The sequence below is a fragment of the Mercenaria mercenaria genome, chromosome 1 (assembly GCF_021730395.1).
Source record: "Mercenaria mercenaria strain notata chromosome 1, MADL_Memer_1, whole genome shotgun sequence".
Classification (NCBI taxonomy): Eukaryota; Metazoa; Mollusca; class Bivalvia; order Venerida; family Veneridae; genus Mercenaria; species Mercenaria mercenaria.
The window spans coordinates 88,974,964-89,002,583 of NC_069361.1; the positions used below are offsets into that span (position 1 = coordinate 88,974,964).

Sequence of the window (27,620 nt, forward strand, 5' to 3'; positions counted from 1 at the left end):
TACATTCCAGACGAAGTATAACTAAAGACAGAAAGGGTCATTCTTAATTCATTATTGAATTAAACAAGGAAACAATTGTATTTTCAGATATTTTATTATATTATACATCACTGAACTATTTCCTTTCAAAAATAAGCACATTTGAAAAAAATCACATAAATATCTTAACAAGTATCACCACTTTCATTCATACACATAGTCCTTATGTAATCATCAATGACACATATGTAAGCGCATTTGAAAAAATAAACAACAACTTATATTTAATATCACATAAATATTTTAACAAGTATGACCACTTTCATCTATACACATAAACGCCGTAAAGGATTGGTTGAGCTGGTTTACGATGATACTTGGTTCAACCTCAACATCCATTACCTCTAATTGTAACAACAATAAGTAAAACATAGGTCCTAAGAATTTTGATTATTCATTTTAATAATGAATTAATTCTACAAAATTGGCAGTGAATTCAATTTTACAGCTGAACTCTTCATAATTGTAACTTATACTACATACAGTGGAAGTCTTCATTTTTTACAATTGTAATTTAAGGTATAATTTATCATCCACTGTATTTTCTACTTATCATCACTGTGAAACAAAATTCTTCAAACGTAAAAAAAATGGTACTAGTAGCTTCCACGCTTGGCGCTCAGCATTAAGAGGATAGTGCTAGGACTGGTCAGCCTGGTGTCAGTATAATGTGACTGGGTGGGGTATCATGCCACGTGTCTAAGACGTGATATTCCAGTGAGGCAGCACTATAAAGGTGGGCACTGTGCTCACTGCTTCAAGTAAGACACCGTCGTTTATATGACTGAAAAACTGTTGAAAAAGACGTTAAACCCGAACACACACACAAATTGAAGGTCCCTGCCCTCATCTACGGCTTTCTTGTAATCAGCACGTGTGATACCTATGGTGGCATAGAGGTGACATAGGAAATATTTTATTTATTAGGTGAGCACGTGTTAGCTTCCACGTGCGAACGTGTTAATTAATACGTGCGCATGTGATAACTATCATGTTCGCACGTGTTAGCTATCACGTTCGCATATGGTAGCTAACACGTTTGCATGTGATACCTATCACGTTCGTATCTATATAGGAACTATTTTATTGATCACGTTGGCATAGAGGGGACATAGGACGTTTGATAAATAAAATATTTCCTGTGTCCCCTCTATGCCATCGTAGATACCTGTAACGAAAAAATGTGAAAATTGCCAAAATAATTTTTCATTCATATGCACTATTTAAAAAAAAATCAAATAACTTATACTAATCAAGAAACGAAGAAAAATCTGATGTGATTAATATTTTATATGATAGGTTAATATCAACTTAATAAATATCCAGATTTATCTGTGTATGACATTACTTCAATGAAGTTAACAAAAGTTTACAGGTTTCTTATTTTTTATTTGTTGGAACTACAATGCAAACTGACCCTTTAATCATGTTAATCATGGTATGTGATAATTGGATTAAATTAGTCCTTTGATTATGTACACATGTAACTTAACATTATTTGTAATAAGGTGTGATAAATTGTTTATTCATACATGTTTACATCAATCAAATATATCTTTTTATGATTAAATTATGACATTAATTATATTTATGTGTTGCTGATTTTAATTATTAGTGTTTTGAAAACACAAAATATTTAAATTTATAATTTAACAGAATAGCTATTGACACATTAAAAAACAACCACAAAAAAAAGTTGCTCTATTATCTACAAACCATACATCAACTAACATTATTATATATCATAACTGCATGTTTATAGCCATTCTTTTTAGGATTAAACCTCATTTTAGATAATTTAAACTGAAACTTTAACTAAAATCAATCATACTTTTCATATTCACATGGGGGGTGAAACAACTAGGGTTTTGGGAGGTGAAACAACTAGGGGTGAAACATCCAGGGGGTGAAACGACTGGTATTCTAATCAGAGGCGTAATCCTAGCCACTGCCAAAAAGTTATCTGGGGCACTCCGGCTAGAGATTGTACTTTTGTTAAGCTATACATTTATAACAGAATAACGAACATTTTCATCTGTCTGTTCTTCAGTAAATTCAAAGACTCCCTTTAGATCTAAAGGTCTATCACGACGTTTGAATCGCTTATACACATGCTTAAAGTTGTCAGGACGCGAACCATCATTTTCCGTGGGCGCAGCCATTTTTTTCATTCGAAAGTACGGACTGGCGGAGGAACCGTAGATTCTATATGATATTCTACAAAAAAAGAACATAGCTCTGTTACATCATAATATATTTAATTCCATTATTCATCCCCTTAAAAAGGGTTTGAACAATAATTTTAGTAAGTATTAGATTCTCCACATTAGATTCGAAGGTCAAGGTCACATGTGCGAGAGCAAAAAAAAAAAAAAACAAAACAAACCAACAACAAAAAACTCTCCCACCTCGCACAACAAGAAATGGCATCGTTTCGACGGATACAACGGTTACGAAAACTAAATAAGAATTCTATATTTATAAATGGACTCAACTGGAAGACAGGAACACGTAAGATTTATTTATTATAGAAAAATGCTAGACAGCCAGGACCAGTACGCGGACGCTACCAGTACGCGGACACTTACATGTTCTACGCGTTTTACACTATCTTGTATGACAATAATATCGTCAATAGCATTCGCTAATTTATTATTTATTTTAGGATGTAGTACACAATACAAACAAGACGAACAAATAAATCAAGAATTGCCATTTAAAACAAGACATTATAAAAAACAGGCAGTGGCTACGATTACGGTACCGTAATCCTAGCCTCTGGTTCTAGGATTACGGGAGTTCCGTATTCCAAGACAACCCTATGGGAATAGGCTAGGATTACTGAAGTATTTAAGAGACATCAAATTTATGTTAGGGCATGCATAAATGACATTATAAACTTACTCATTTCACTCAATTTCACTTAATATTTCGTGCTATCGATCGGCCGTTTTGGGTTAGTATAATCTTAATGGCGGTGCGCGGAAATATTATAGAATTATCTATGTTTCGTATATACCTGCATTTTTTTTCATCAAGTCAACACAAATGGTCTTTAATAACATACAAAATGGTTATAAATCATAAAATTCAAAGTATAGAATTTTTTTTTTTTTAATCTAACTTTGACACTCATATTTCTAATAGCCTGTTCCCCTATATTCTCGCGGTACTAGTGACAATATTTACAGTAAGCAAGCAAATAAAAATATAACAGTTATTTCTTTTAATAAATAATTTCAAACAATTCATTATCTATCAAAACGTACAAGTTTTGACACAAAATATGATTAAAATACTCCCGACAATCACGTGTCAACATGTACACTTTCTACCATTTTGATTTTGTATGTCCTTGGTATTTTCGCGTTAGAAATGTTGTTACTGTAGTTGTAGAATTATTGTTAGGTTACATGCCACCATATTTGTTTATTTTCGGTACACTAAGGAATACTGTGTCTGTTTGTAAAAATTACAGTTTAATTTTAACAATATTGGTAAAATTATGTGAAATGTTCCACACCCAGTACTTGACAATTTACTCATTTTGACAGTGTGTGCACCTGAAAGCTGTCCCTCATGCGTAATTTGGCGGTATGTAACCACTAAATCCAGTCAGTTTCGGAAATTATGGTACCAAGGCGGAAATTAAAGGGAAGTGGGGCATTGTGGGATCGTCGTTCATCCGAATCGGGCCTATTTATAACAGACGACATAAACAAAGCATTGGCGAAAACTATGTTTTCAAGTGAAAAATACAAGATTTTGGTTTAATTGGATATAAATTTAAGTATTTCAACTATTTTGAAAGTATACTCGTCAAAATTCTATGCATTTTGGATAAATTGATTTAAATTTGAACTGAAAATGAAAATAGGTTGTTTGTAAACAATGTCCAGATGGCGTTGCAGTGCAAAACGGAAATAACGCGAAATTACCAATGACGCGAGAAAATGCAGACGACTATATATTTCCGCGCGCCGCCATTAAGATTTTACTAACCCAGAATGGCGGATAGAAAACACGAAATAATAAGGCAGGCATGAAAAATTAAGTGAAATAAGTAAGTTACAACATCATTAAATTTTATGCGTGTCCTAACATATACTTTATGCCTCTTAAAATACTTCCGTAATCCTAGCCTATCCTCATAGGGTTGTCTAGGAATACCGAACTTCCATAATCCTAGAACCGGAGGCTAGGATTACGGTACCGTAATCGTAGCCACTGCCTAAAAAATAAAATAAGTTAGACAATTTGCATTTAAAAAATCTTAACTTGGCTTAAGTTAATAGTGCTTTTACTTTTACCCTCAGTATGGGAATTAATATATTTACATGCATATGTATACACATATGCTGGTCCAAATAATAGCGTGATAACTTTTGACTGTCGCTGTCTCGGTCACGTCCACACTTATTCTACATATTTCTGCTAGGAAATCCCCAATTGAAATCTGTTGGGAACGTTTTCTGGTACATGTACAAAGTTGTTTTTATGATTACATCTCAGAAAATGCATTTATGTTGACATTAAAGCATAAACTTGCCTCCCTGACATTTTATGAATGTATATGTTACGCGCATATAGCCAATCTGCGCATTTGGTAAATCGCGCAGTGCAAATAACCAATTTGTTATCTGCGCAACGATTTGTAAATCGGGCAACCTTATATATTTCTTATATGCGCAGGGTAACTGTCTTGCGCGTTTGGTAAATGAGTCTGCGCTTTTAACATATGGATGATATCTCCCGATAAAATTGAATATCATTACAGGGTTAGACTTGTAGGCCTACATAAAACTGTTGAATTATAAAACTGACGATGATCAGGCACACGTAAAGGTGTGAATTGACTGTGCTTAATTTGTAAAGAACATATTTTTAAAGTAAATGAGCGTATTTATGCGGTAATTTCAATGAGATGCTCACGTTCCTGGTAGTTTATGGACTGAAAATTTCTGTTGACGACGGTATTAAGAGTCATTTGTCATAGGTGTTAAAAAACTTTAAAATGATACAAAATATCCAAAGTATATTTAATATCACAAGTTTTTTTTATTTATTTTTTTTAACTTTTAAACGGCGGGATGTCGATCCAGTGCTAATATCAAATCCTGAAATGACACCAATATTTCAAATATATATTGATCATTTCTTACAGATCGTATTGATATTTTTTAATGCTTTGTAGTACAAAAGAGTAATTTTTGCAAGAACGTGAACAAATTTTTGTTGCTGCGCAAGATGTGTCCTGCGCTAATAGAAAATCTGGAAATTACTCTGATAATATGAATAACTGCCATAAACCATGCTAACTTTTACATTGTTTAACAATTACAGACTGATATTGCAAATCTTAGTTTTAAAAATGTGTCATTAATATATTTCAACATCAGTAAATTCATGGGAGTCGGTCACCAGATTTCAATATCTGCAGTATGATACAATATGCAATAAAACTCAAACATGCGTGAAGGTGTGATTTCCTTCGGATAGCCATATCGTCCTCTCTATTCTTTTTATAACTAAAGTATTTTTACTTCATTCGATCACACGCAGTCATTTTATACCAGATATAGAACATAAAGGAGACTTACATAAAAGACTGAATTGCCACACACTTGCCACAATTCACCATATCGCTTGTTTTCATCATATTAAAAAAAGCGCAATTCTTTTTTACCAACGTGAGCATATCTCCTGACATGGCCAAGATTAAAAATAAAACAAAAATAAGCAGAATTAAAAGACGATTCTAACAGATCTTTTATACTTATATCATTTTTTAATGTTTTATAGTGAGACAGATAGAATAACTAATCAACAAGTCTGTCCTTGTGAATGGTGAAACATCAGAAGAAGTTCCAGTAACGTCCGGAGTCCCACAGGGCTCTGTCCTAGGCCCCCTTCTATTCTTACTCTACATTAAGGACCTGCCTGAAAATCTGATTTCACAGGTTCGTTTATTCACCGATGACACTGCTGTCTATTTAACTGTAAATAGTTCTGCCCAAGAAAACATCCTCCAGCAAGACTTAAATAGGTTACAGCTATGGAAAAGTAAGTGGGACATGGAGTTCAACCCCTCAAAATGCACTGTTATGAATATAACAAGGTCAAAAAACACTTCCAAATCAAAGTACACACTCCATGGCCAAGTCTTGGAAACAGTTCCTGATGCAAAGTACCTTGGGGTCACTGTATCCCCAGATCTTAATTGGAATAAACACATCAATTTAGTCACGTCCAAAGCTACCCGAACACTAAACTTCATCAAGCGAAATATCCCATGCAAGAACCCAAAAGTTCGAGAAGTAGCTTTAATTAAAGCCCTAGTCAGGCCACAGCTAGAATATGCTAGCTGTGTTTGGAACCCTTACACCCAACAAAACATCCACCAGATCGAAATGATTCAGCGGAGGGCAGCGCGATGGGTTAATCATGACTACTCCCCTTACAGCAGTGTCACAAACATGCTATGTCAGCTGAGATGGCGTACCCTTGAAGATAGGAGATCTGATTCACGCCTCCTTATGTTCTACAAGATAGTGAATGGTTTGGTTGCTGTGCCACTCCCCCCCCCCCCCCCCCCCCCCCCCCCAACCCCCCTATGTCAGCCCCACATCCCGTCTAACAAGACATATGCATCCCCACTCCTATACTCAGATCCTCACTCCCTGTAATTACTATAAGTACTCTTTCTTTCCAGCCACCATAGTGCTTTGGAATTCCCTTCCAGTACAACTTGTGCAAGCTCCCACCCTGAATCAGTTTAAGCAGGGTGTGACCAAACTTGTACACAATGCTTAACATGATAGACCTGTTTTTAAACTGCTTTTATCTGTAAATCATTCTTGTTTTTAACACTATCAACTGTATTCATACTTGCAATACACACCGTGTATTACTTTTATCCTCCTATCCAATCTACTTTTAACATCTTGTACAGGTGCGCAGCTGCACATAATACTCGCAGAGAGGAATGTTGCAGTATAAATAGATAGATAGATAATAAGTTTCGTCAAAATGTGAACGAAATTTTACATTTTGTAGGTGCGCAAGATGTGTGTCCTGCGTTAATAGAACTCTGAAAATTACTCCAATAACTTGAATATCTTTTATAAACCATTTTAACTTTTACTTCGTTTTTCGATTACAGTCTAAAAATGTAGCTTTTGAAAATCTGAATATAATGTTTCATCTGTAGCCTGCGCGGGATGTTGTTCCTGCGCTAATAGCAAATTCTGAACTGACGCCGATATTTCAAACATATTTCAATTCTAAAAGATACTATTTATGTAACTTCATAAAAAATGATTTCGGAGTAGAAAAAAAATAGAAAGAAGCGTGATTTCCGTCATAACGAGAACGAAATATTACATTTTTTATCTGCGCAAGATGTGTTTGCCCTGCGCTAATAAAAAATCTGGAAATAATCCTGATAACTTGGATATCTTTCATAAACCATGCTAACTTTATCATTGTTTTGTGATTACAGGCTGTAATTGTAGCTTTTGCCATATGAATATTTTGTTACATCTGTATCTGGCGCGGGATGTCGGCCCTGCGCTAATAAAAAATCTGGAAATGATCCTGATTACTTGAATATCTTTCATAAACCACGTAGATAACAAATGTAAAATTTCGTTCTCGTTATGACAGAAATCACTCTTTTTCTATTCATTTTTACAGTATTAATTTGAAAGTTACATAAATAGTATGTTTTATGAATGAAATATACTTGAAATACAGTGTAATTTCAAACTTTGCTATTAGCGCAGGACCGACCTCCCACGCTAGTTACAGGTGTAACATTATAGATCCATTTAGAAAAATTATAGTTTTAGTCTGTAATTGTAAATCAAAGTAAAAGTTGATATGATTTATAAAAGATATTCAAGTTATCAGAGTAATTTCCAGATTTATTATTAGCGCAGACACACATCTTGCGCAGATAAAAAATGTAATATTTCGTTCTCTTTATGACAGAAATCAATCTTTTTCTAATCATTTTTTTACAGTATTCATTTGAAAGTTACATAAATAGTATGTTTTATGAATGAAATATATTTGAAATACAGTGTAATTTCAAACTTTGCTATTAGCGCAGGACCGACCTGCTAATAGCAGGACCGACCTCCCAGGCAAGTTACAGGTGTAACATTATAGATCCATTTAGATTTGTAAAAAAAACTATAGTTTTAGTCTGTAATCGTAAATCTAAGTAAAAGTTAATATGATTTATAAAAGATATTCAAGATATGAGAGTAATTTCCAGATTTTCATTTAGCACAGGGCACCGAACACATATCTTTGTTCAGCTACAAAATATAAAATTTCGTTTACGTTTTGATGAAAATTAGGTCTACTCTTTATTCAATCGATTTTCTACTATAAAATAATAATAATAATAATATAGATAAGATCTGTAAGAATTTTCTTTTAATTCGGTGACTTTTTTATTTCCTCTTTTATCTTAGACATGTTGAGAGATATGCTCGCGTTGGTAAAAATAATATTTTTGTGAAATTTCAAGATATTTCAATATAATAAAAACGATATTTTGCTAAGTGTGTGTTCGGGTGAAGAAGAAAATTATAAAAATAGCCTAAAACATACCAGAGGACGACCTGTGCAAGCTGGAGGAAATCACACCTTCACGCATGTTTGGGTTTTATTGCACCTTGTATAAGATCAGAGGTATTGAAACCTGGTGACCGACTGCCGTGAATTTACTGATGTAGAAACAAATTTATGACACATAATTTAAGTACCAAGATATTCAGCATTTGACATCTATATTTAAGAAATAATAAATATGTGCCTATATTTTATCAGTTAATAAAATATGGGCAGGAGTTCGGATGCGTAATAATTAAATCACGAGTGCGTAGCACGAGTGATTTAATATTCGCATCCGAACGACTGCCCATATTTTATTAACTGATAAAATTATTGGAACATATTTATTATTTCGATTCTAACCACGCAAATTCTTCGCATTTTACAGCACTACATTTTAGCGCGATATGTCATTCGGCTGGCCATATGCTATTATTAAAACCTCCTCACGAATGGAAAGCGTGCATCAAACTGAATTTTCCGATATTCAATAAGTTTTAATTAAATTATTAAGTAGTTATTGCCGAGAAAATGTTATTTTTAATAACATCTAAGGTCGGATATAGAAATCAGAGGTAAATACTAATTCAGAGTTTATATATGCTGTTTCTAAAAATAGTACACGTCACCTACATGATGGCACTGAAACATACATGCTAGGACATTGCGGCGGCATATAAACACGTAAACACTTGAGTCTGGAAGATTGGAACATGAATTATGATTTAATAACTGTTAAAGTAGAATCTAGTTGACATCTGTGGTGCCTACAACGCAGAAATTGTAAACTACACACACGACCAGACATAGATGCACTGGTGTTGAAGTTGAAACTTACCGGGCTGAAACATTTTCTTACGGTAAAAATATAAACAAATAAATTCATCAGTTAGAAATAGTTTGTTTCAGAAAATTTGATGTACTTTTTATTACTACTAGCACTGAAAAAGTCGAATAGCCTATTTAGTACGTATTAATATTATACTGTATATATTGGAAGTACAATCGTAGGGCGGAATGGAAGAGCTATATTTTATCGTAGATTCATGTATAGGCGATTTCGCTATATGTTTATATAGCAGCTGCTGCGGATCGTGTTAGAATTATTAATAAATTGACCAACTGCATGATTTATCAAACACGAAATGCAAATTTCTGATATATAAAGTTACATTTGTTATTTGTGCTGCTGTGCATTTGGTAAATCGCGCAGGTTAAATTTATCCATAACCAACGTACAAATATTTGTTATATGCGCTGCGCGTTTGGTAAATAGCGCAGATTGGTTATTTGCCCTCAACATATATTTTGTGCTTTGTTTCTGCAGTTTAGTGAAATCGGCAGTCTGTTGTTAATTGAAACCAGTGTCAGGGTAGAATTCCAGACGTTTCACCCCCAAGACTTTTCCTCCCCTAGACATTTCACCCCCAAGACATTTCCTCCCAAGACTTTTCACCCCCAATTTTACAAACCCTAGACTTTTCACCCCCAATTTTTAACATAGTGAAAATATCGTGAAATATTTTGTTATTTGATATTTAAAATCTTTTTTAGCTCGACTATTCGAAGAATAGTCTAGCTATTCTACTCACCCTGGCGTTGGCGTCGGCGTCACACCTTGGTTAAGTTTTTGCATGCAAGTACATACAGCTATCATTTAAAGGCATATAGCTTTGAAACTTATTTATTCTTTTTCTAGGTCAATTACCAACCTCACTGGGTCAAGTTCCATAACTCTAACATGTATTTTGTGCAAATTATGCCCCCTTTTGGACTTAGAAAATTCTGGTTAAAGTTTTACATGCAAGTTACTATCTCCAAAACTAATGCAGATATTGAATTGAAACTTCACATGTGTCTTCGGGGTTATAAAACTAGTTGATAGCACCAAGTCCCATAACTCTGACCTTCATTTTGGCCAAATTATGCCCCCTTTTGTACTTAGAAAATTTTGGTTAAAGTTTTGCGTGCAAGTACATACAGCTATTACTAAAAGGCATATAGATTTGAAACTTATTTTTTCTTTTTCTAGATCAATTATCTACCTCACTGGGTCAAGTCCCATAACTCTGACATGTATTTTGGCCAAATTATGCCCCCTTTCGGACTTAGAAAATTCTGGTTAAAGTTTTGCGTGCAAGTACATACAGCTATTACTAAAAGACATATTGATTTGAAACTTATTTTTTCTTTTTCTAGATCAATTACCTACCTCACTGGGTCAAGTCCCATAACTCTGACATGTATTTTGAGCAAATTATGCCCCCTTTTGGACTTAGAAAATCCTGGTTAAAGTTTTACATGCAAGTTACTATCTCCAAAACTAATGCAGATATTAAATTGAAACTTCACATGTGTCTTCGGGGTTATAAAACTAGTTGATAGAATCAAGTCCCATAACTCTGACATGTATTTTGGGCAAATTATGCCCCCTTTTGGACTTTGAAAACTCTGGTTAAAGTTTTACATGCAAGTTACAGTTTTACAAAGGAAATACCAAAGTTATTCTTTAAACTGGCAGATATAATCATTATAATCATGAAAAAGGAACACATTTGCCAGCATCTAAAAGCAAGATATTGATTTGCACTACATTATATTCTGAAAAATGATAGCTGAATCTTGACATTTTTATGTAGAGTCCGTAGCCCCATTTTCAACAGTGTACTGCTTGCACAAAAACAAGAGCAATATAAAAATGAACCTCTGATTATTTTCGTGTTATCCCTCATACTTACTACAGAAAAGACATTTCTTCAGAGAAGAAGCAGAAAAAAGTTTTGTACAAAAAATGGTTGTCTGTAGCCCTGTAGAGTCCGTAGCCCCACAATATTCATGCAACTAAATCAGAATTTTTCATGCAATAATCATATCTAATACTCATAATTTTTCTCATTTATGATATAACAAAAGAGCTTCATTCTTTCAAACATCTTAGAAAATTCTGGTTAAAGTTTTACATGCAAGTTACTATCTCCAAAACTAATGCAGATATTGATTTGAAACTTCACATGTGTCTTCGGGGTTATAAAACTAGTTGATAGCAGCAAGTCCCATAACTCTGACCTTATTTTGGCCAAATTATGTCCCCTTTTGGACTTAGCAAATTCTGGTTAAAGTTTTGCGTGCAAGTACATAACTCTGGCATGTATTTTGGGCAAATTATGCCCCCATTTGGACTTTGAAAATGCTGGTTAAAGTTTTACATGCAAGTTTCTATCTCCAAAACTAATGCAGATATTGAATTGAAACTTTACATGTGCCTTCGGGGTTATAAAACTAGTTGATAGCAGAAAGTCCCATAACTGATATGCATTTTGGTCAAATTATTTCCCCTTTTGAACTTAAAACTCTTTTGATATTTAACCTTTTTGGGTAATATTTTCCTGCTTCTGGGACAATATTTCGAATAGTCGAGCTTGGCTGTCTTACGGACAGCTCTTGTTTTATGATCTGATATTTTATAGTTGTCATCCCTCTAAGCCCAGTGTGTGACATTAACGGTAGCCCAATCGCCCGTGGCTACAAAAAATTGGCTCGGGCAACAGAAAATTGGCAGACTGTATCCCGTTGGGCTATAAAAAATTCTGAGGAATTAATTTACCGAAAACAATCATTGCAAAGTGCGCATTTTGCTAAGTTTCCTCGTCGGCATATGGTGTTTACATTTACACCGGTTCCGTGCATTTTACACTTTTGTAAAATCTAATGCAATTCTTTAAATATTTCTGTTATGTATCTAATACCTTAAAGAAAGTAATAAACAGAGCTTTCTCGAAGGGCTTTTCAACATTTTCTGAAATCTGCTAAAACAATACCAATGTTGTTCAGGGCAGCATCCATTTAAAACTTTTTAGATTGTTACAGTCACTAAGCATAGCCTGCACGTTTAAAGCCAATCTGCGTCAGAGAGTCAATGCTTTGGCTCGGTGGTACAGAGCATTTAACTAGCACCCGAGTGACCTGGGCTGGAATCCCACTGCAGGAAGTTGGGATTTTTTTGTCATAAAATGCTGTGCTATTATTTCTGTTACGACAAAAAGTCATAACTCATCTGGGGTACAAACTTTATCTCGTGCCGAAAATAGCACTTTCTATGCCAAAATAGCTTACACCTCATCATAAATGATGACTTAAGCATAGCCTGTATGTTCAAAGCCAATCTGTGACAACTGCCTCAGGGAGTCGACTCTTTGGCTCAGTGGTTAGAGCATTGGACTAGCGGCCTGGGGTCGAACCCCGTGACAGGCAGTTGGGATTTTTCGTCTTAAAATGCTATGCCCTTTGATTTGTTATGGCTAAAAGTGGTAAGAATATATATATAAAAGATGTGTTTTAAGTAGAAGCCTAGATGAAAATAAAATGGCCAAGATGTGACTGAAAATAGATGACAACCTCATAAGCTTGGCAAATTAATATTATGGTATGTCAGTTTATATGTAATAATTCTTGTACTGTATTTCTTTACAGAGGAAATGAGGAATTACTTTGACGACTTTGGAAAAGTAGCTGATACATTTATATTCATGGTAACTTTGCATTCTATTCTATTATGTTGGTAAGTGTTTTAAAAATGATTTTGTTAATATAAGGTCACAGATAGTTCTGTGTGAAAGCCCAAGCCTACTTTGATATCTGACCAGCCATCTTTGGTTGTGATTGAGTAATTTTGCAATCCTGTCATATTTAAAAAGTCAGTTTTAAAAAGTCAGTTAATGAAATACAGTGATACAAATTATGGTTTCATGTACTGCTTTTTATACACCATTTAATTTAGTTTCAATAGACTGATGTAACAGCCCAGTTCTTTTTCCAGTTGGATGTTTAGCTCAACACAAAGTGCTCAAGGTGAGCTATTATGATCACCCTGTGTCCGTCGTCGTCCGTCATCAACAATTTGACTGTTTGACATTCACAATTTTGGTCCTATGTCAATGAAACTTGGTCAGAATATTACCCTTGATATAATGTGAACAAGTTCATTACTGGGGACAAAAACTAGGTCACCAGCTCAATTAATAGGAAAACTTTTACTCTCTAGATGCCAAATTTTCTACCTCATTTTTATGAAACTCTGTAAGAGTGTTTACCAGTATCTCTATAAAATATACCGGTACAGCAAGTTTAAAACTGGGTTACCTGAGGTCAAGGACTTGGTCACTAAGTCAAATCAGAAAAACCTTGTCACCCCAGCGGCCGCATTTTTTGTTTGATCTTCATAAAACTTCTCTTCCAGATTGTCTCTATTATTATTATTATTATATACTACATTTATTTAGCACTCTTTTCATGTAAATAAAATTACATTGTGCTAATTATAGGTTATTAGCTTTGTATCGGAAAATATGCACAAGTTCTGCAGCGGAAATATTGCGCGACTTTAGGAGCGAAGTAGTCTTCCGCTACAGAACGAGTGCATATTTCCCAATGCAAAGATGATAACCTTTTTAATATACATGCATTTCCACATGTATAAATGTAATGTAAATATTATGAATTTGTTCAATAGTCTGAATAAGATTGACAATACTGAACTAAATAAAAGAATTAATGCAACGACACAGATTAAATTACGTCACGCACCCAATATGAAATTCAGGCGTCAGTGTAAGGAAAAATATTGACTTTTTCGGTACCATTGTGACTTTACAGGGAATAGAAACGAGTATGTAATGATAAAAAATACATAGCATTTTAAAATAAAGGTAAACACATTAAACTCCCAATTACAACAACAACAACAACAAAATAATGAAATATACACAAAGTATAAAATATTAAAGGTCACTAGGTCATATCATAGAAAAACCTTGTTGAAACCACAGAGGTCCTAATTTTTGTTTTATCTTTAATAAACTTTGTTAGTGTTTGTCTCTGTGAAATATAGGCCAGTATCAAAACTGGATTGCGAAATTTGAAATTGATTATCTAGGTCAAAGACTAGGTCACTAGGTCAAATCATGGATAGACATTGTAAACGTTCAAAAGTTCAATTAGATTTTATACATAAAAAAGAGAAAAATCTGAACAGCAGTCTTCTCTTCCCCCACCCCATCCCTGGTTAATCCCCCTACTGTCATTGGTTAATTTTCACCTCTAAAGTTTTATGCCCCCCCCCCCCCCCCCCCCCCCCCCCATACACACACACACACACACACACCCAGGGTCATGAAACTTCATAGGAATATTCAGCATGTTGTGCACCTGGGGTTTTGTAAGAGATTTCATTCAGCCAGATCAGAGGTATGGCCTTTGACTTGGTCAAAAATATGCATAAAAGAGCATTAAAGTTTTATTCCAGACTTCTGTTGATCAGACCAGAGTTATGGCCTTGATTGTAAGGACCTAAAAGTTTGTGCCGCATGTATCTCAGAAAGTAATTGACTTGAGAGTTGTCAAAGATGAGAGGATTGTTGTATAGCATTTGAAATTGCACACCTGGTGTTCTGTTTCTCCTTATGATCTGTCCATTTGGTGAGTCTTCACCAGACTTTGTAACATCCTTGGGAAGACCTTTCTCAAGTTTTATTCAAGTGGTTCAGTTCAACTCGACTGCACTTAGGAGTCATTTGAGCATCCAAAAGAAAACATTTCCTGATAAACTGCCTGATGAATCTTTGCAAAACTTGGTCTGTAGCATTTTCTCTCAATTTTATGCAAATGGTTTTCTTAGCTTGACTATACGAAGTATATGGAGAGCTATCCTACTCACCCCGCCATTGGCGTCTTTCCACATCCCCACCTTGGTTAAAGTTTTTTTACACTTTCTCTCTTTTCTCCTTATCTCGGTAATTACTTGATGATTTGCTTTAAACTTAAAATAGTTATTCCTCATCATCCCCCACATCATCTGGCATAAGGGCCATAACTCTCACACCAATATTTCATGAATTATCCTCCCTTTTTACTTAGAATTTCAGGTTAAAGTTTTTGTGCACTTTCACTCTATCTCAGTTATTACTTTTAAGTCTTTATGGATTTGATTCAAATTTAAAATAGATGTTCCACATCATCACCCACATCATATGACACAAGGTCCATAACTCTGGCTCCAATTTTTCATGAATTATCCCTCACTTTTACTAAGAATTTCAGGTTAAAGTTTTGATGCACTTTCACTCTATCTCAGTTATTACTAAATGGATTTGATTCAAACTTAAAATGGTTGTTCAACATCATCACTCACATCATATGACACAAGAACCATAACTCTTGCACCAAAATTTCATGAATTATTGAGTCGGCTAAAGGCTGAAAGCCTTTTGACGAGTCCTTGCTATCCAACGATTCTCTAAATGGACCGAATAACATGTGAAGGGATGTAGTTCCATTAGATTTCTCAAATTTCAAACAGTTCACTGCATGAATGAAGTTAAGTTGTGTCAATTCCCTTTGCTATGACCAATATACGATGTAATCTGTCATATTTATGACTTGTAATTGTGCAATTCTCGAATGTAACTCATTAAGCATAAATGTGCATTTAAGAACTGCGCAGGCTTACAAAGCTTGGGTAACATCCAGCGAAAGACAAAAATAGTTCCAGCAGGGCTCCAGATAAGATGCGTATTAGCGTAAATTACGTATAGAAATAATGCAAATACGCATGTCTAATAATTTCTAAGCGTATAAAAACGTATATAAAATTACAGAAACGCACACAATGCTTTTTTAAAAACAAAATCTGAATCGTCTGGATGCGTTAGGTAACATAGCCGATCAGCCTTAATTCTCCCACATTGAACGTAAACACGCATCGTATGATTTCTATAAACTTTGCGTGGGTTGAATTTGCAGTCAGTAAACGGATAAATTAACGGAAGAAGAAGCTGTTACTGGTTTGTTTAGTTACTACTGATATTAAAAATGATTTTAATTCTTATTTTTCGAGAAATAAAGAAATCGGCGAAACATTAAATTGTATTTTCTTGTAGTTTTTGAAATCGAAAGTAGATCGTCTATGTTTGGCTAAACGAAACAACTTTTTTATGAAAAGATTTAAATAAGAGGTAATTTAACCGTAAACTTCAATGTCAGATACTGCCAATTGCTGCTAAATGTCTTCGTATCATCACAATTTGTAAAATATATTGTTCAAACTGGAGAAAAGTGTAATCGTATCCGGATATAATATTTTTGGTAAATATCGAGCTGTGTTATGAAATTTTAAGAAAAAAACTAAAAACAAACTGAAACTGGTAGACTATACTGTCAGTACATCAATCATTAGCCGACTCAGGCCATTCAGGCCTTTGATCTCCCCTTTTTACTGAGAATTTCAGGATAGTTTTGATGCACTTTCACCTATCTCAGTTATTACTAAATGGATTTGACTCAAACTTAAAGTATTGTTCCACCTTATCACCCACATCATATGACACAAGGTGCATAACCCTGGTGCCAATATTTCATGAATTATGCCCCTTTTTACTGCCCCTTTTTACTTAGAATTTAAGGTTAATTTTGATGCATTTTCACTATATCTCTCTTATTACTAAATGGATTTGATTCAAACTTGAAGTAGTTGTTGTTCCACATCATCACCCACATCATATGACACAAGGTGCATAACTCTTGCACCAATATTTTATTAATTATGCCCCCTTTTTGCATAGAATTATACTTATTAAGTGTTTTGATACACTTTATCTTTCTTATTACTTAATATTTTTTACACAGACTCAAGCTATTGTGCAATATCTTCATCCACCATTTGAGTCATTAAACACGCCATTGACAGCTCCAGCTTCCTCAGTGTGTGATGACATATCTTACAGTCAAAAGATCAGGATCAGATGATCGTCTTTAGGTCAATGTCTTTAGGGTGATTATGGCCCGCTTGTTTGTAAATGTAACAATTTTGTGCTTTATGGAAAAAAATCTTTTGATGGAACCAGTTTATAAGTAGTAACTAATATAAGAGTCTTGTTGAAGGTGCGGATTTAGATATCTGGCTGAAAGGCAACTGTTAAGGAGGTAACAAGGCTCTGCCGAGTTACCATGAAACAATTACCAGAGAGCCAGATATTTCCATCCGCACTTTCAGCTAGTGATAGATTCTTTTTCTTGCATACCATATTTTTCAACGAATAGAAGAAATGATATAAAAACAAATGCTTTTCTTTTAGCACTATTTTATCATAGTGGGGTATGAATTTACGCATTCATTCAAAAAATTTAAGCACGTGAGTCATCTTACACCCCGAGGTGTAACAATAGTTTTCTAGCACTGGCAAAAATGGGAAAGTCCTGTCTGGCATGCAAGAATCAACAGTTACTGTCCTTATGTATGATTTATGTTCAAATAATGACAATTTAGAGATTTTACAACTGTCTGATGTCAATAAGACTGTGCTGTTTATATTTCAGGATGCCTACAGAGGAATTAGTAAAGGGCAGGCAATAGTGCAGTTTAGAGATAAGGAAGCAGTAGACTCTGTGTTCAAACAATCTCACCATTATATTGATGGACAGGAAGTAAGTTTTCCAAGAACACAGTTAGTTCTCAGTCTAAGGAATCTTGACAAGAAACTGCTCAGCTCTGAGCAGTAACACCTCAGCAGGAATACAGTTATAATTACTCTACAGACCCTTTGATCTAATATACCATGACAGTCAGCTAGTGGTCAGCCATCTGAGGGATAGAGTGGGGCTGATAAGAATTACAAGCACACAGCAGAAACTAAACAATATTAAAGAAGACCTATGGGCATAATTTATACATCAGTATAGCAACAATTATCTCATGATTTTTTATTTGAAGATTGCTTTTTGTATATACAGTTATTGCTAGTGAATGATTTTGCTTCTTAAAAATAGGGTGTCAAAATTAAAGTATAAATTTAAATTATCATTCTAAATTCTGTTATATTTTAATTTCAGTTTTTTCTTCAATGTCAAATATAGGTAAAACATTGCTAACAATCAAAGGCCCTAAATAGTTATAGTTTTTAATTATAATATGTAGAGTCTCTGTAACAAAATACATGTATATATTAATAACAATTAGTAACATTTTATGAAAATGAAACAAAATATGAGCCGCGCCATGAAAAAACAAACATAGTGGCTTTGCGACCATCATGGATCCAGACCAGCCTGACATTTGAATAGGCATAATAAGAAGGATGCACATGTCTTATAATGTCTTATTACATGTATAACGTCAGACGGGAAAGAAATGAATTTGGTGTTCTTGAGTCTCCTGGTTGACATTAATTTAAACATTCTGACCTCAAACATTTTTATGCTTTTACAATATAAAAACCCGGCTTTTCATGTTTTTAGAACAAAAAAGTAAAAATAAGTAACAATGATAATTAAAAGTATGTTTTAAATTTAGCCAACACAAAATACATTTTTTTCTATATTCAACTGTAGAATATTAATGATCATGATTTCTTAATTTTTTTTATTAGAACCTTTTGAAGCTTTAACTTTTACTATGTACCTTGTTTCTACAATATAAACTTGCCCATCTTTCAATTTTGACAGTACCATTTATAGTTTATAGGGGTATTAATCGAAAACTTACTAACTGTGTAGATCATGATCTTGCTCTGCAATGGTCGCAGAGGCAAATACAATTGCCACTGCAATTGCCGCTAGCATAATACTTAGAGTTAAAATTATTTAAAGTACATAGTTTTGAACTTTTGACCTTGCTTGAACAATAATTTAGTTACAAGCTTTCTTCACAATCCAGCTAAAATACATTAATAAAACCTAACAATTACATGATGTATACAATTTATACATGTATAAATATGTAATATATTAATTACATACATACATACCCACATAGAAGCCATTTCAACAAGGAGGGCGGGGGTCCTATTATCATGGGGATCAGGGAGGACACAAATATGAGTCTGGAAGTATGTTTCGAACTTATAATAAAATTAAATATATCCACAGATGAAATTAGTGTAGTTTGTTTGTTTGTTTTGGGTTTAACGCCGTTTTTCAACAGTATTTCAGTCATGTAACGGCTGGCAGTTAACTTAACCAGTGTTCCTGGATTCTGTAACAGTACAAACCTGTTCCCCGACAAGTAACTGCCAACTTCCCCACATGAATCAGAGGTGGAGGACTAATGATTTCAGACACAATGTCGTTTATCAAATAGTCATGGAGAACATGCGCCCCGCACGAGGATCGAACTCACGACCCCGTGGTCCGTAGACCGACGCTCTACCTACTGAGCTAAGTGGGCGGGCTGAAATTAGTATAAGTAGTCTAGATCTTGAGCTTACATCATATCAACACTAAACTTGTTGGAGGTGGGGGCAAACTACACACTCCCCCAAGCCCTTGTCTGATGCCCTACTCCCTTCCCTCTGTCTAGTTATGTCCAGTAAATGATACATTTACTATATTTGCACATGAACTGTAGTGTCAGTGTAACATGCACTTCCATAATCAATTTACACAATATTTGATAGACTTAGGGGTTAATTCAGAGATTGCTTCTGTCTGAGACCTTTTTTGTGTGGTGCTCTCATGAATGCTGTGTTTTAGTGCTTTTTAGACATGCTTGGAAGCTCACTGATATTGTAAAATGTGCATCTGGACTGAAGTCGTACACATCACCATTTTAATTTTTCTTTAGACAAGGTTTCAAGTTTTGATCAAGAAAAAAAAAAACAGAAAGTTCATGTGTTACGAGTTTTAGATTACAATTTACCAAGATGTTCAACATTATATCAGCCTCCAGTGTTGGGTCATAATTCACTGTGGTCAGTTAGCTTGTCAGTGATCATGAGACAACATGCTGGGTGGCAAACCACAGATATTTTCTGTATCTGACCAAGATTCCTTAGACTGTATATAATCTTGAATGATAGTAAAAATGCAGAAAAATATATTGTTTTTAATTTTTGTTACATAATAAATTTGTAACATTTGTTCTAACAGATTCTACTTGTTTTTTTCTTTTCTTTATTGTTTGTTACAGCATTACTATCGTTTTAGTTCTATTTAGGCTATGTATCATGAGTCTTTGAAGTAATGTAAACTGTCATACAACTTCCCCTCCCCACAAAATTTGGATCCAGAACAAATTATTTCCGATTTACTCTTTCTAGTCAAATTGTCACCGAGATCAAACTCGCAACATCTGGATTGGTCACACTGAGTTGTCTAAAATACTGAATATGTTTTAAACAAAAACAAAATAATTTTCTTACAAAGTTTAGACAGTTGTTCGTGATCTCCCCACTCTGGTTCTCAAAAAAGGGAAAATTGTTTTATACTGACAGATCACATTATGTAACTTTCATATTAATATGTATTTTTTATTGATATAGATTTCAATCTAAGGCTTCAATAACAGATGGTTTATTTTCCTATCGGTATCATCTGTTGTTTACATTCACCAATGATAATTAATACAGAACAATATGTCATTTGATTTTATGATAATCTTAGTTAAAACCAATTTTTAATGCTATTTTTTATTCATCAAGTTTTCCTGAATTATCATTTGTTATAACTAATGTCATAGCTCTCAGTATAGTCAATCTAATTAAATTTCAACACAAATAAGATATACTAATGATCTAACTTGGTGTGAAAACAGTTTACTACATGTTATAATAACATCAGGTAAAGTAGATGTTTCTGTAATTCAGTCAACAGAGTTCTATGACATGTCTGAATCCATTTAAGTTCTTAAACAGAAAAAATAATGTGTAAAACAATATTCAACCATCACATAACATTCATTGAGACTATATCTGGAACAACTGATACGGGGACTGGAAACAGGCATTTATCTTATCTGATGCTGTCGTCCAATCGAAGCGTATGCCATAGGTTATTCTGCTATTACTCAAACACTTACGCCTTACAGTTTAACTCGTCCTTTCAGTGAAAATCTGGGAAAGCATTTTGTTGAATTTTTTGTTGAAAACAAAAGTTCTGCCATGAAATTATTGCCTGCATCTGTTTTTAAATGGAAAATGTCTACATTAATGTTACTTTTCGCCCTGTGAAAATGGCTAAATCTAGACTTGTCTTACCTAGAGAGAAAGATGTCGTTTTTTACATGATATTTGCCTTGTTGATTCAGAGTATTTAGAATAAAAAAATTAGGACAATATTTTAATGAAAATAGCAAGTCAAAACTGTAAACTTTGCCTGAAAATATTTGTTTATGATATTGCTCTGTTCTTCACCATTTAAATGCGTGTTAAACCTAGATGATTTTCTGCAGTTTTATCTAAAAGTTCGGAATACTAAATGTAACTTCGTTGTCAGCCTTTTTTAAAAAAAATATTGTTATTTTAATTTAAATACATTGTATTTTCACACATCAGTTTTAAGATTAAATTTATTTAACTAATTTTGGAGTTTAAACAACAATTTCATTTGAAACATTCCCTACGTTCAAGAAGAATGTTTGTTTCTGTATTTAGAAATCTGACATTATAAACAATAATTATAATTATGGCTCTACAAGATTAAGCAAAGTGTCAGCTTTCTGTTATTTTCCTTTTTTTTTATTCAAATCGAACAAAAATCGGCCCTTTGATAAAGGTTTGAAGTTACGTGGTAAAATATTTCTTCAGGGAAGTGAGCTCGAGTTAATTCATAATAATTAAGCATATCACCACATGCAGTCGCATGCTGTTTTGGCTTCAGAATCCCTTTAGATCAATCTCTGATCATCTAATTAATGCCACTTAACATGTGACTGGTAAACCCTTTGAACAACAGTGTTCATTCCAGGATTTTTTTAAGTGGGGTCAAAGGGCCCCATGATGGCAAAAAATTGGGGACATTTGAAAAAAATAGGGGCCATGAAAGAAAAACTGATTTACATGAAAGGAAAGGCTGTATTTCTAACAATTTTCTTACATGGAGTTCAAGGTATTATTTTCGCGGTTTGTAAAACATAATTACAAAGAGAAAAGTGGACACTTCACAGGTCGCTCAACACGACAAAAACGAAACAATTCATAATACTACACGTTAAGAAGATCTTTCCCGTTTGACAATTTTCCCGCGTTTCACTTTGAACAACTTCAAACAAAAAACCGATAGTTTGATATCGCCGCAGTATATACGCCACAGTCGCCAGCTGTCGTTTACTCTTACAATGACAAGCGTGTAGGCCAATTAAAAATTAGTTGTTTGTTTTATCTATTGGTTTTTCTAATTAAAGATAACTGTTCAAATGCAGTATGAAAGTTCAACATTTCTATTTACACGAAAATGTAACGTCAACATTTGCACATCATGGAAGGCACGTTCAACTTCTCCGCCAAAACACGTATAAAGTAGCTCTTGTTTACGAGACATTCAGAAAGTGTGTCGTTCTTAATAATAAAAAGCAGAATGGCGTTATAGATAATGTATAAGACACTGTTTCAACAAAATACAATTTTGAAAGAATTATTTTCCGTCAAGGGCATCTTGACTTTAAAAAGTACATGTATGTCATGACGCCGAAAAGACTGGCGATTCCTCGAACAATAGTCCCGATTCATTCTTAAATTTCAAGCAGCTCCATAACACTAAGGATAAAGATGTCGTATGGTGCATGTCTCGGCCAAATAGGTTTTAAAAACACTTTTATCAAATATGGGTATAACGCGAAAATTACCACTTTGTGATATATGTTGACGATTGTTATGAATAATAAGACAGAAACTGTTCAGAAAAAGCATATGAAATATTAATTTTCCACGTTTAAAAAAGTCTTACTTGTGTTTTGATTAAAGTATAAATCGAATTTTTGACAAAAGTCGCACACTGATCTTGTCAAAAGTATTTCGAATGCAGAAAAAGGGATATCTCTGCAATCATTTACCCACCATTAGCTTTAAATCAGCTCACCATTATGACCTAAAAAAGCTGTTTGAGATGCAAACTGGCTTTGGCGATGGGAAGATTCGACTGAAAAATAGGTACAATTCCCATTGCACAACAGTTACATCCAATTTGTTCGTAACGTCTTTGCAGAAAAAACATGTGACGTGTAAAAATTGCAATTAAGAGATTTTTAACGTTGAATCACATATTTGTGAACACAGTCCTCATAAAACATGTTTCGCTATGTATGTGACACTTCCATGAATCAGACACTGATACCTTTCTGTCAATGTCGTAACAAATGACATATTACCGATAACAAATATATGTTTAAAAGCATAATATGTTTTTCTCGTTTATTATAGAATGCGCCACCCCTCATTTTTCGACGGTCTGTTATAAAATTTTCACAGATTAAAATTGGCGATATCTCCGACAGTGTTTTTTTCTCCATTTCGCTGCCATGACCACTCACGTTGTCTTTTCAACACAGCGCAAAATGACATACTTGATTTACATTAATTCGAATTTAAGTTTTTGTTTCTGTTACTGGATATAATGAAATAAAATTACAATAATAATAAAAGTAGATGTTATTTCACGGCATTATGCTCTCCTATACATGGCATACTTACATTTATTGTACACGAGTGCGCATGTCCAATTCAAATAAACGGACTTAGTCGACTATTACATTTAAAGTGCATGACACAGTAAAACAAACCGATAGCACGATACTAATCTATTACATCTTTTATTCCAGAAATTGTATTGAGAAAACAGAAGCCACGTAAAACTTTTACCGAATAAGGGCACTCTATGAATTTTAAAGCAATAGCAAGATTACAAATTTGACAGGCTGATACAGAAATATTTTAATGAACAGAAATAAAAACAAATAAAGCGGAAAACAAACAAAATTTTGATTTGGGCCTAACCGAGTGTTTGCAACGTGCCTATCGATAAACTCCATCCATACTAAAATGTACACGCGCAACTCCCGATGACATGTCGGGTAAGCTTCAAAGACATGTACCGAGGTCACGAAGGGCAAACAGGTGTTTGAGTGATTCACAAGTAAACGACTGCAAACTGGCAAACGGGAAACGTCTTCTTAATGGGTAGTATTTTGACCGTTACCGAAACTTAACCACGGAAAGTCCGACAGCCATGAATGAGGATTTACTACGGAATGAATGTTTGTCGCCTGATTTTGGCTAAGCGGTTACGCTATTGAGCGGTCTAGCGGTCTCGAACATGTCATCTTTCTTTGGAAATTTGTTCTCCGTCGTCTGCTTTTTTCGACGTTTAGAGAAAAACGTAAAATTGGATTTCTTTTTTCTCCGATTCGCGACTGTTTTTTTTTTGTCCGCCATTGCATAGCAACATTGAAAACTGTATGTTGTTAGGCGACCGGAGACTGGCTACTATTTTAACATCGACCAATGAAAATGCGCGTTACGTCATCGGAAGAGACGTATTCGATTCACAACTTCTGGAAGTTGGCTCATTGTAAACGGACTGCTTTCTGAAAAAGTGTGCGCCCGATGGGCGCTATAGGGCAAACTTTTATGCGCCAATACGGTAAAATACGCGCCTGTGGCCCCATGGCGCGGCCTGGAATGAACACTGGAACAATAAGTATTATAGCTCCATGATTAACATGAGGTAATATGCTAATTACGCGCTAATCGATAGTGGCAAAAACAAAATATCGATCGCTAACGACTGGTCGATATTTACAGGTATGGAAGACAGCATAGTACAGATAAATGTATTGATTTATACGGAGTTTCTACTCCCCGTATTAGACCTTCCTGGACTATATGAATAACACATATCTCTCTGAATGTATGTCCGACTATTCTGAAACCATAAACCTGGGTTTTATCAGGTCATTCTAAAAATAGACACAGGGGCTGATTAGAGAATGTGCTATACAGTTAATTATTAAGTCAGAGAAACGAAGTAAGACAGTGAAGTAATGTACTACCAGAAATGAAGCTAGGTACCAGCAGTAATGAAATAGAGTACCAATAGAAATAAAATAAGGAAATGTAAGTTATGAAATTAAGTACATACTAACAGAATTTGGAGCCTCCGTGGCAGAGTGGTTAAGGTCACCGACAATGAATCACTTGCCCCTCATGTGGATTTGAGCCTAACTTGGGCATTGAATTCTTCATGTGAGGAAGCTATCCAGCTGGCTTACGGAAGGTCAGTGGTTCTACCCTAGTGCCTGCTTGTGATAAAATAATGCTTAGAGGGGCACCTGGGATCTTTCTCCACCATCAAAGCATGAAAGTCGTCATATGACCTGTATTTGAGTGGGTGTGACTTTAAACCCGACAAAAACAAACAAACAAACAAAACTAACAGAATTGATGTCAGATACAAATATGATGTGAACTACTAATACATAGAATAATAATGAAGTAAAGTACTGCCAGAAATGAAGTAAGTAGGAACAGCAATTAAGTAGTAGTGAAGTACTGGCAAGTATTAGCAGTAGTGAAGCAAGTATGTACTAACAGAAATAAATCAAGAACTAACAAATTAATTGGATTGAATTATGAAGTAAGTACCATTAGTAATTGAGTAAATACAGGTAAAAATTATTGTTAAATCAGAACTGACAGCAGTGTTGTCAGAACAGGAAACGGACAACAAGTCAAGTACAAACTTTTGGAAATATTGAATGTTTAATTCTGGTATTGATTCATTCTGAAAGAATGTAACAGTGTGTTGTGAAATCATTTAATTAAGTTGACATGAAAGTTTGTGGTTTTGCCCATAAAGGATCTTTCACAGAGACATGAAATCATGGTCTTTAAGATTTAGAAGCAAAATAAAAGTAAGATTTATGAAAATTAGTCCCCCAAGAAAAATGATTTTTTCACAGTATTGTGAAATCATTTTATTTTGAACAAGAAATTTCATGGTTTTTGCCAAAACAGCAATTTTAACGGGATATTTTTGGAAGTCAACTTTTTAAGTTAATAAATGAAAATTGTAGTTTGTTGGGATATCATTTCTTGGAATGACTGAGCCACAAAATCAATGAAAGTAGTCCATCAAAAAAATAAATGATTTCACACTATGCGAGTTTGTACCTTTATTTTAACTCTTGATTTGAATAGCTCACGAAAAATGAAAGGAACTCACTTATTTGCCAGTGTCAAAGAATATTTCAGTCTGCCCACTTAGCTCAATAGGGAGAGCGCGATCTATGAAGCGCGAGTAGTAAGTTTGATTCCCGCCAGGGCATATGTTATCCGTGGCAATTTGTTAAAAGACGTGTCTGAAATAATTGGTCCTCCACCTGTGATTCATGTAGGGAAGTTAGCAGTTACATGTGGGGAACAGGTTTTTATTTGTACAGAATTCAGGACAACCTGTTTGGTTAACTGCCCATCCTTACATTAAAGAAATACATTACAGCCTCTCCAGAGCAGCCCTCTCTTAAGCAAAAACCTCTATAACAACATCGTCAAAATTTCCCTTAGCTGAAATATACTATCAAATTTACCTCTCCAGAACAACAACTTCTGCATTATTTGTATCTCCCAAAAGGTGTTGCTCTACAGAGGTTGCACTGTACTGTTGAAATTGGCATTAAACCCAAAACAAACAAATCAGAGAATATCTCCAACAAACCATGTTGCTTTTTCTGATAACATTAATTGTGGCAGTTTACACAAAGTTTAACATGGTAAGATGTTATGTTGAAGATTGCTTGCATAGTTTCAATAAGTAATTTTACCAGAGCCACATATATTTGTTAATAATACTGGTGATTTAATGGCATTGTTACTTACATTTACAGAAAAATTTGACCATTTGCTGACAATTTTTAAAGCCTGATATATTCTCTTTTTTCTTTTTTTTTCAGGTGACAGTACAAATAAATAAAGGAAATAGATTTGATAGGTAACTATGATTTCTGATTTTTCAGTTTCACTAAAAGTTTTTAGTTTTCTCTAATTCTTCATACCAATAGTATAAATGATGCTGCCATCTTTAGGTGGAAGCTCACTGTGGCCTTGTCTCTGTTCATTCATATCTGAGATTTTCTGTCTGTGCCATAAATTGGTTACAGAATTGTTGGGGGCACTTTTAAGAGTTACCCTTGTCTGTCT

General features: G+C 34.3%; 2 protein-coding genes across 2 annotated transcripts in view; one reads left to right on the forward strand and one right to left on the reverse strand.

Moving 5' to 3' along the window:
* LOC123531177 (nucleic acid dioxygenase ALKBH1-like) overlaps positions 1 to 2,354 on the reverse strand; it is a 29,101-nt gene extending 26,747 nt beyond the window's left edge. Inside the window, exon 1 of the mRNA XM_045311961.2 lies at positions 2,067 to 2,354. Coding sequence (XP_045167896.2) covers positions 2,067 to 2,273 — 207 coding nt within the window. The 5' untranslated portion in view covers positions 2,274 to 2,354. The remainder of the gene's footprint in view (positions 1 to 2,066) is intronic.
* Positions 2,355 to 2,374: 20 nt separating this feature from the next.
* The window catches only part of LOC123531194 (heterogeneous nuclear ribonucleoprotein A/B-like), a 28,730-nt gene continuing 3,484 nt past the window's right edge, over positions 2,375 to 27,620 (forward strand). Inside the window, exons 1-4 of the mRNA XM_053516733.1 lie at positions 2,375 to 2,550; positions 13,135 to 13,193; positions 18,034 to 18,141; positions 27,374 to 27,411. Of these exons, the coding sequence (XP_053372708.1) occupies positions 2,463 to 2,550; positions 13,135 to 13,193; positions 18,034 to 18,141; positions 27,374 to 27,411 (293 nt within the window). The 5' untranslated portion in view covers positions 2,375 to 2,462. The remainder of the gene's footprint in view (positions 2,551 to 13,134; positions 13,194 to 18,033; positions 18,142 to 27,373; positions 27,412 to 27,620) is intronic.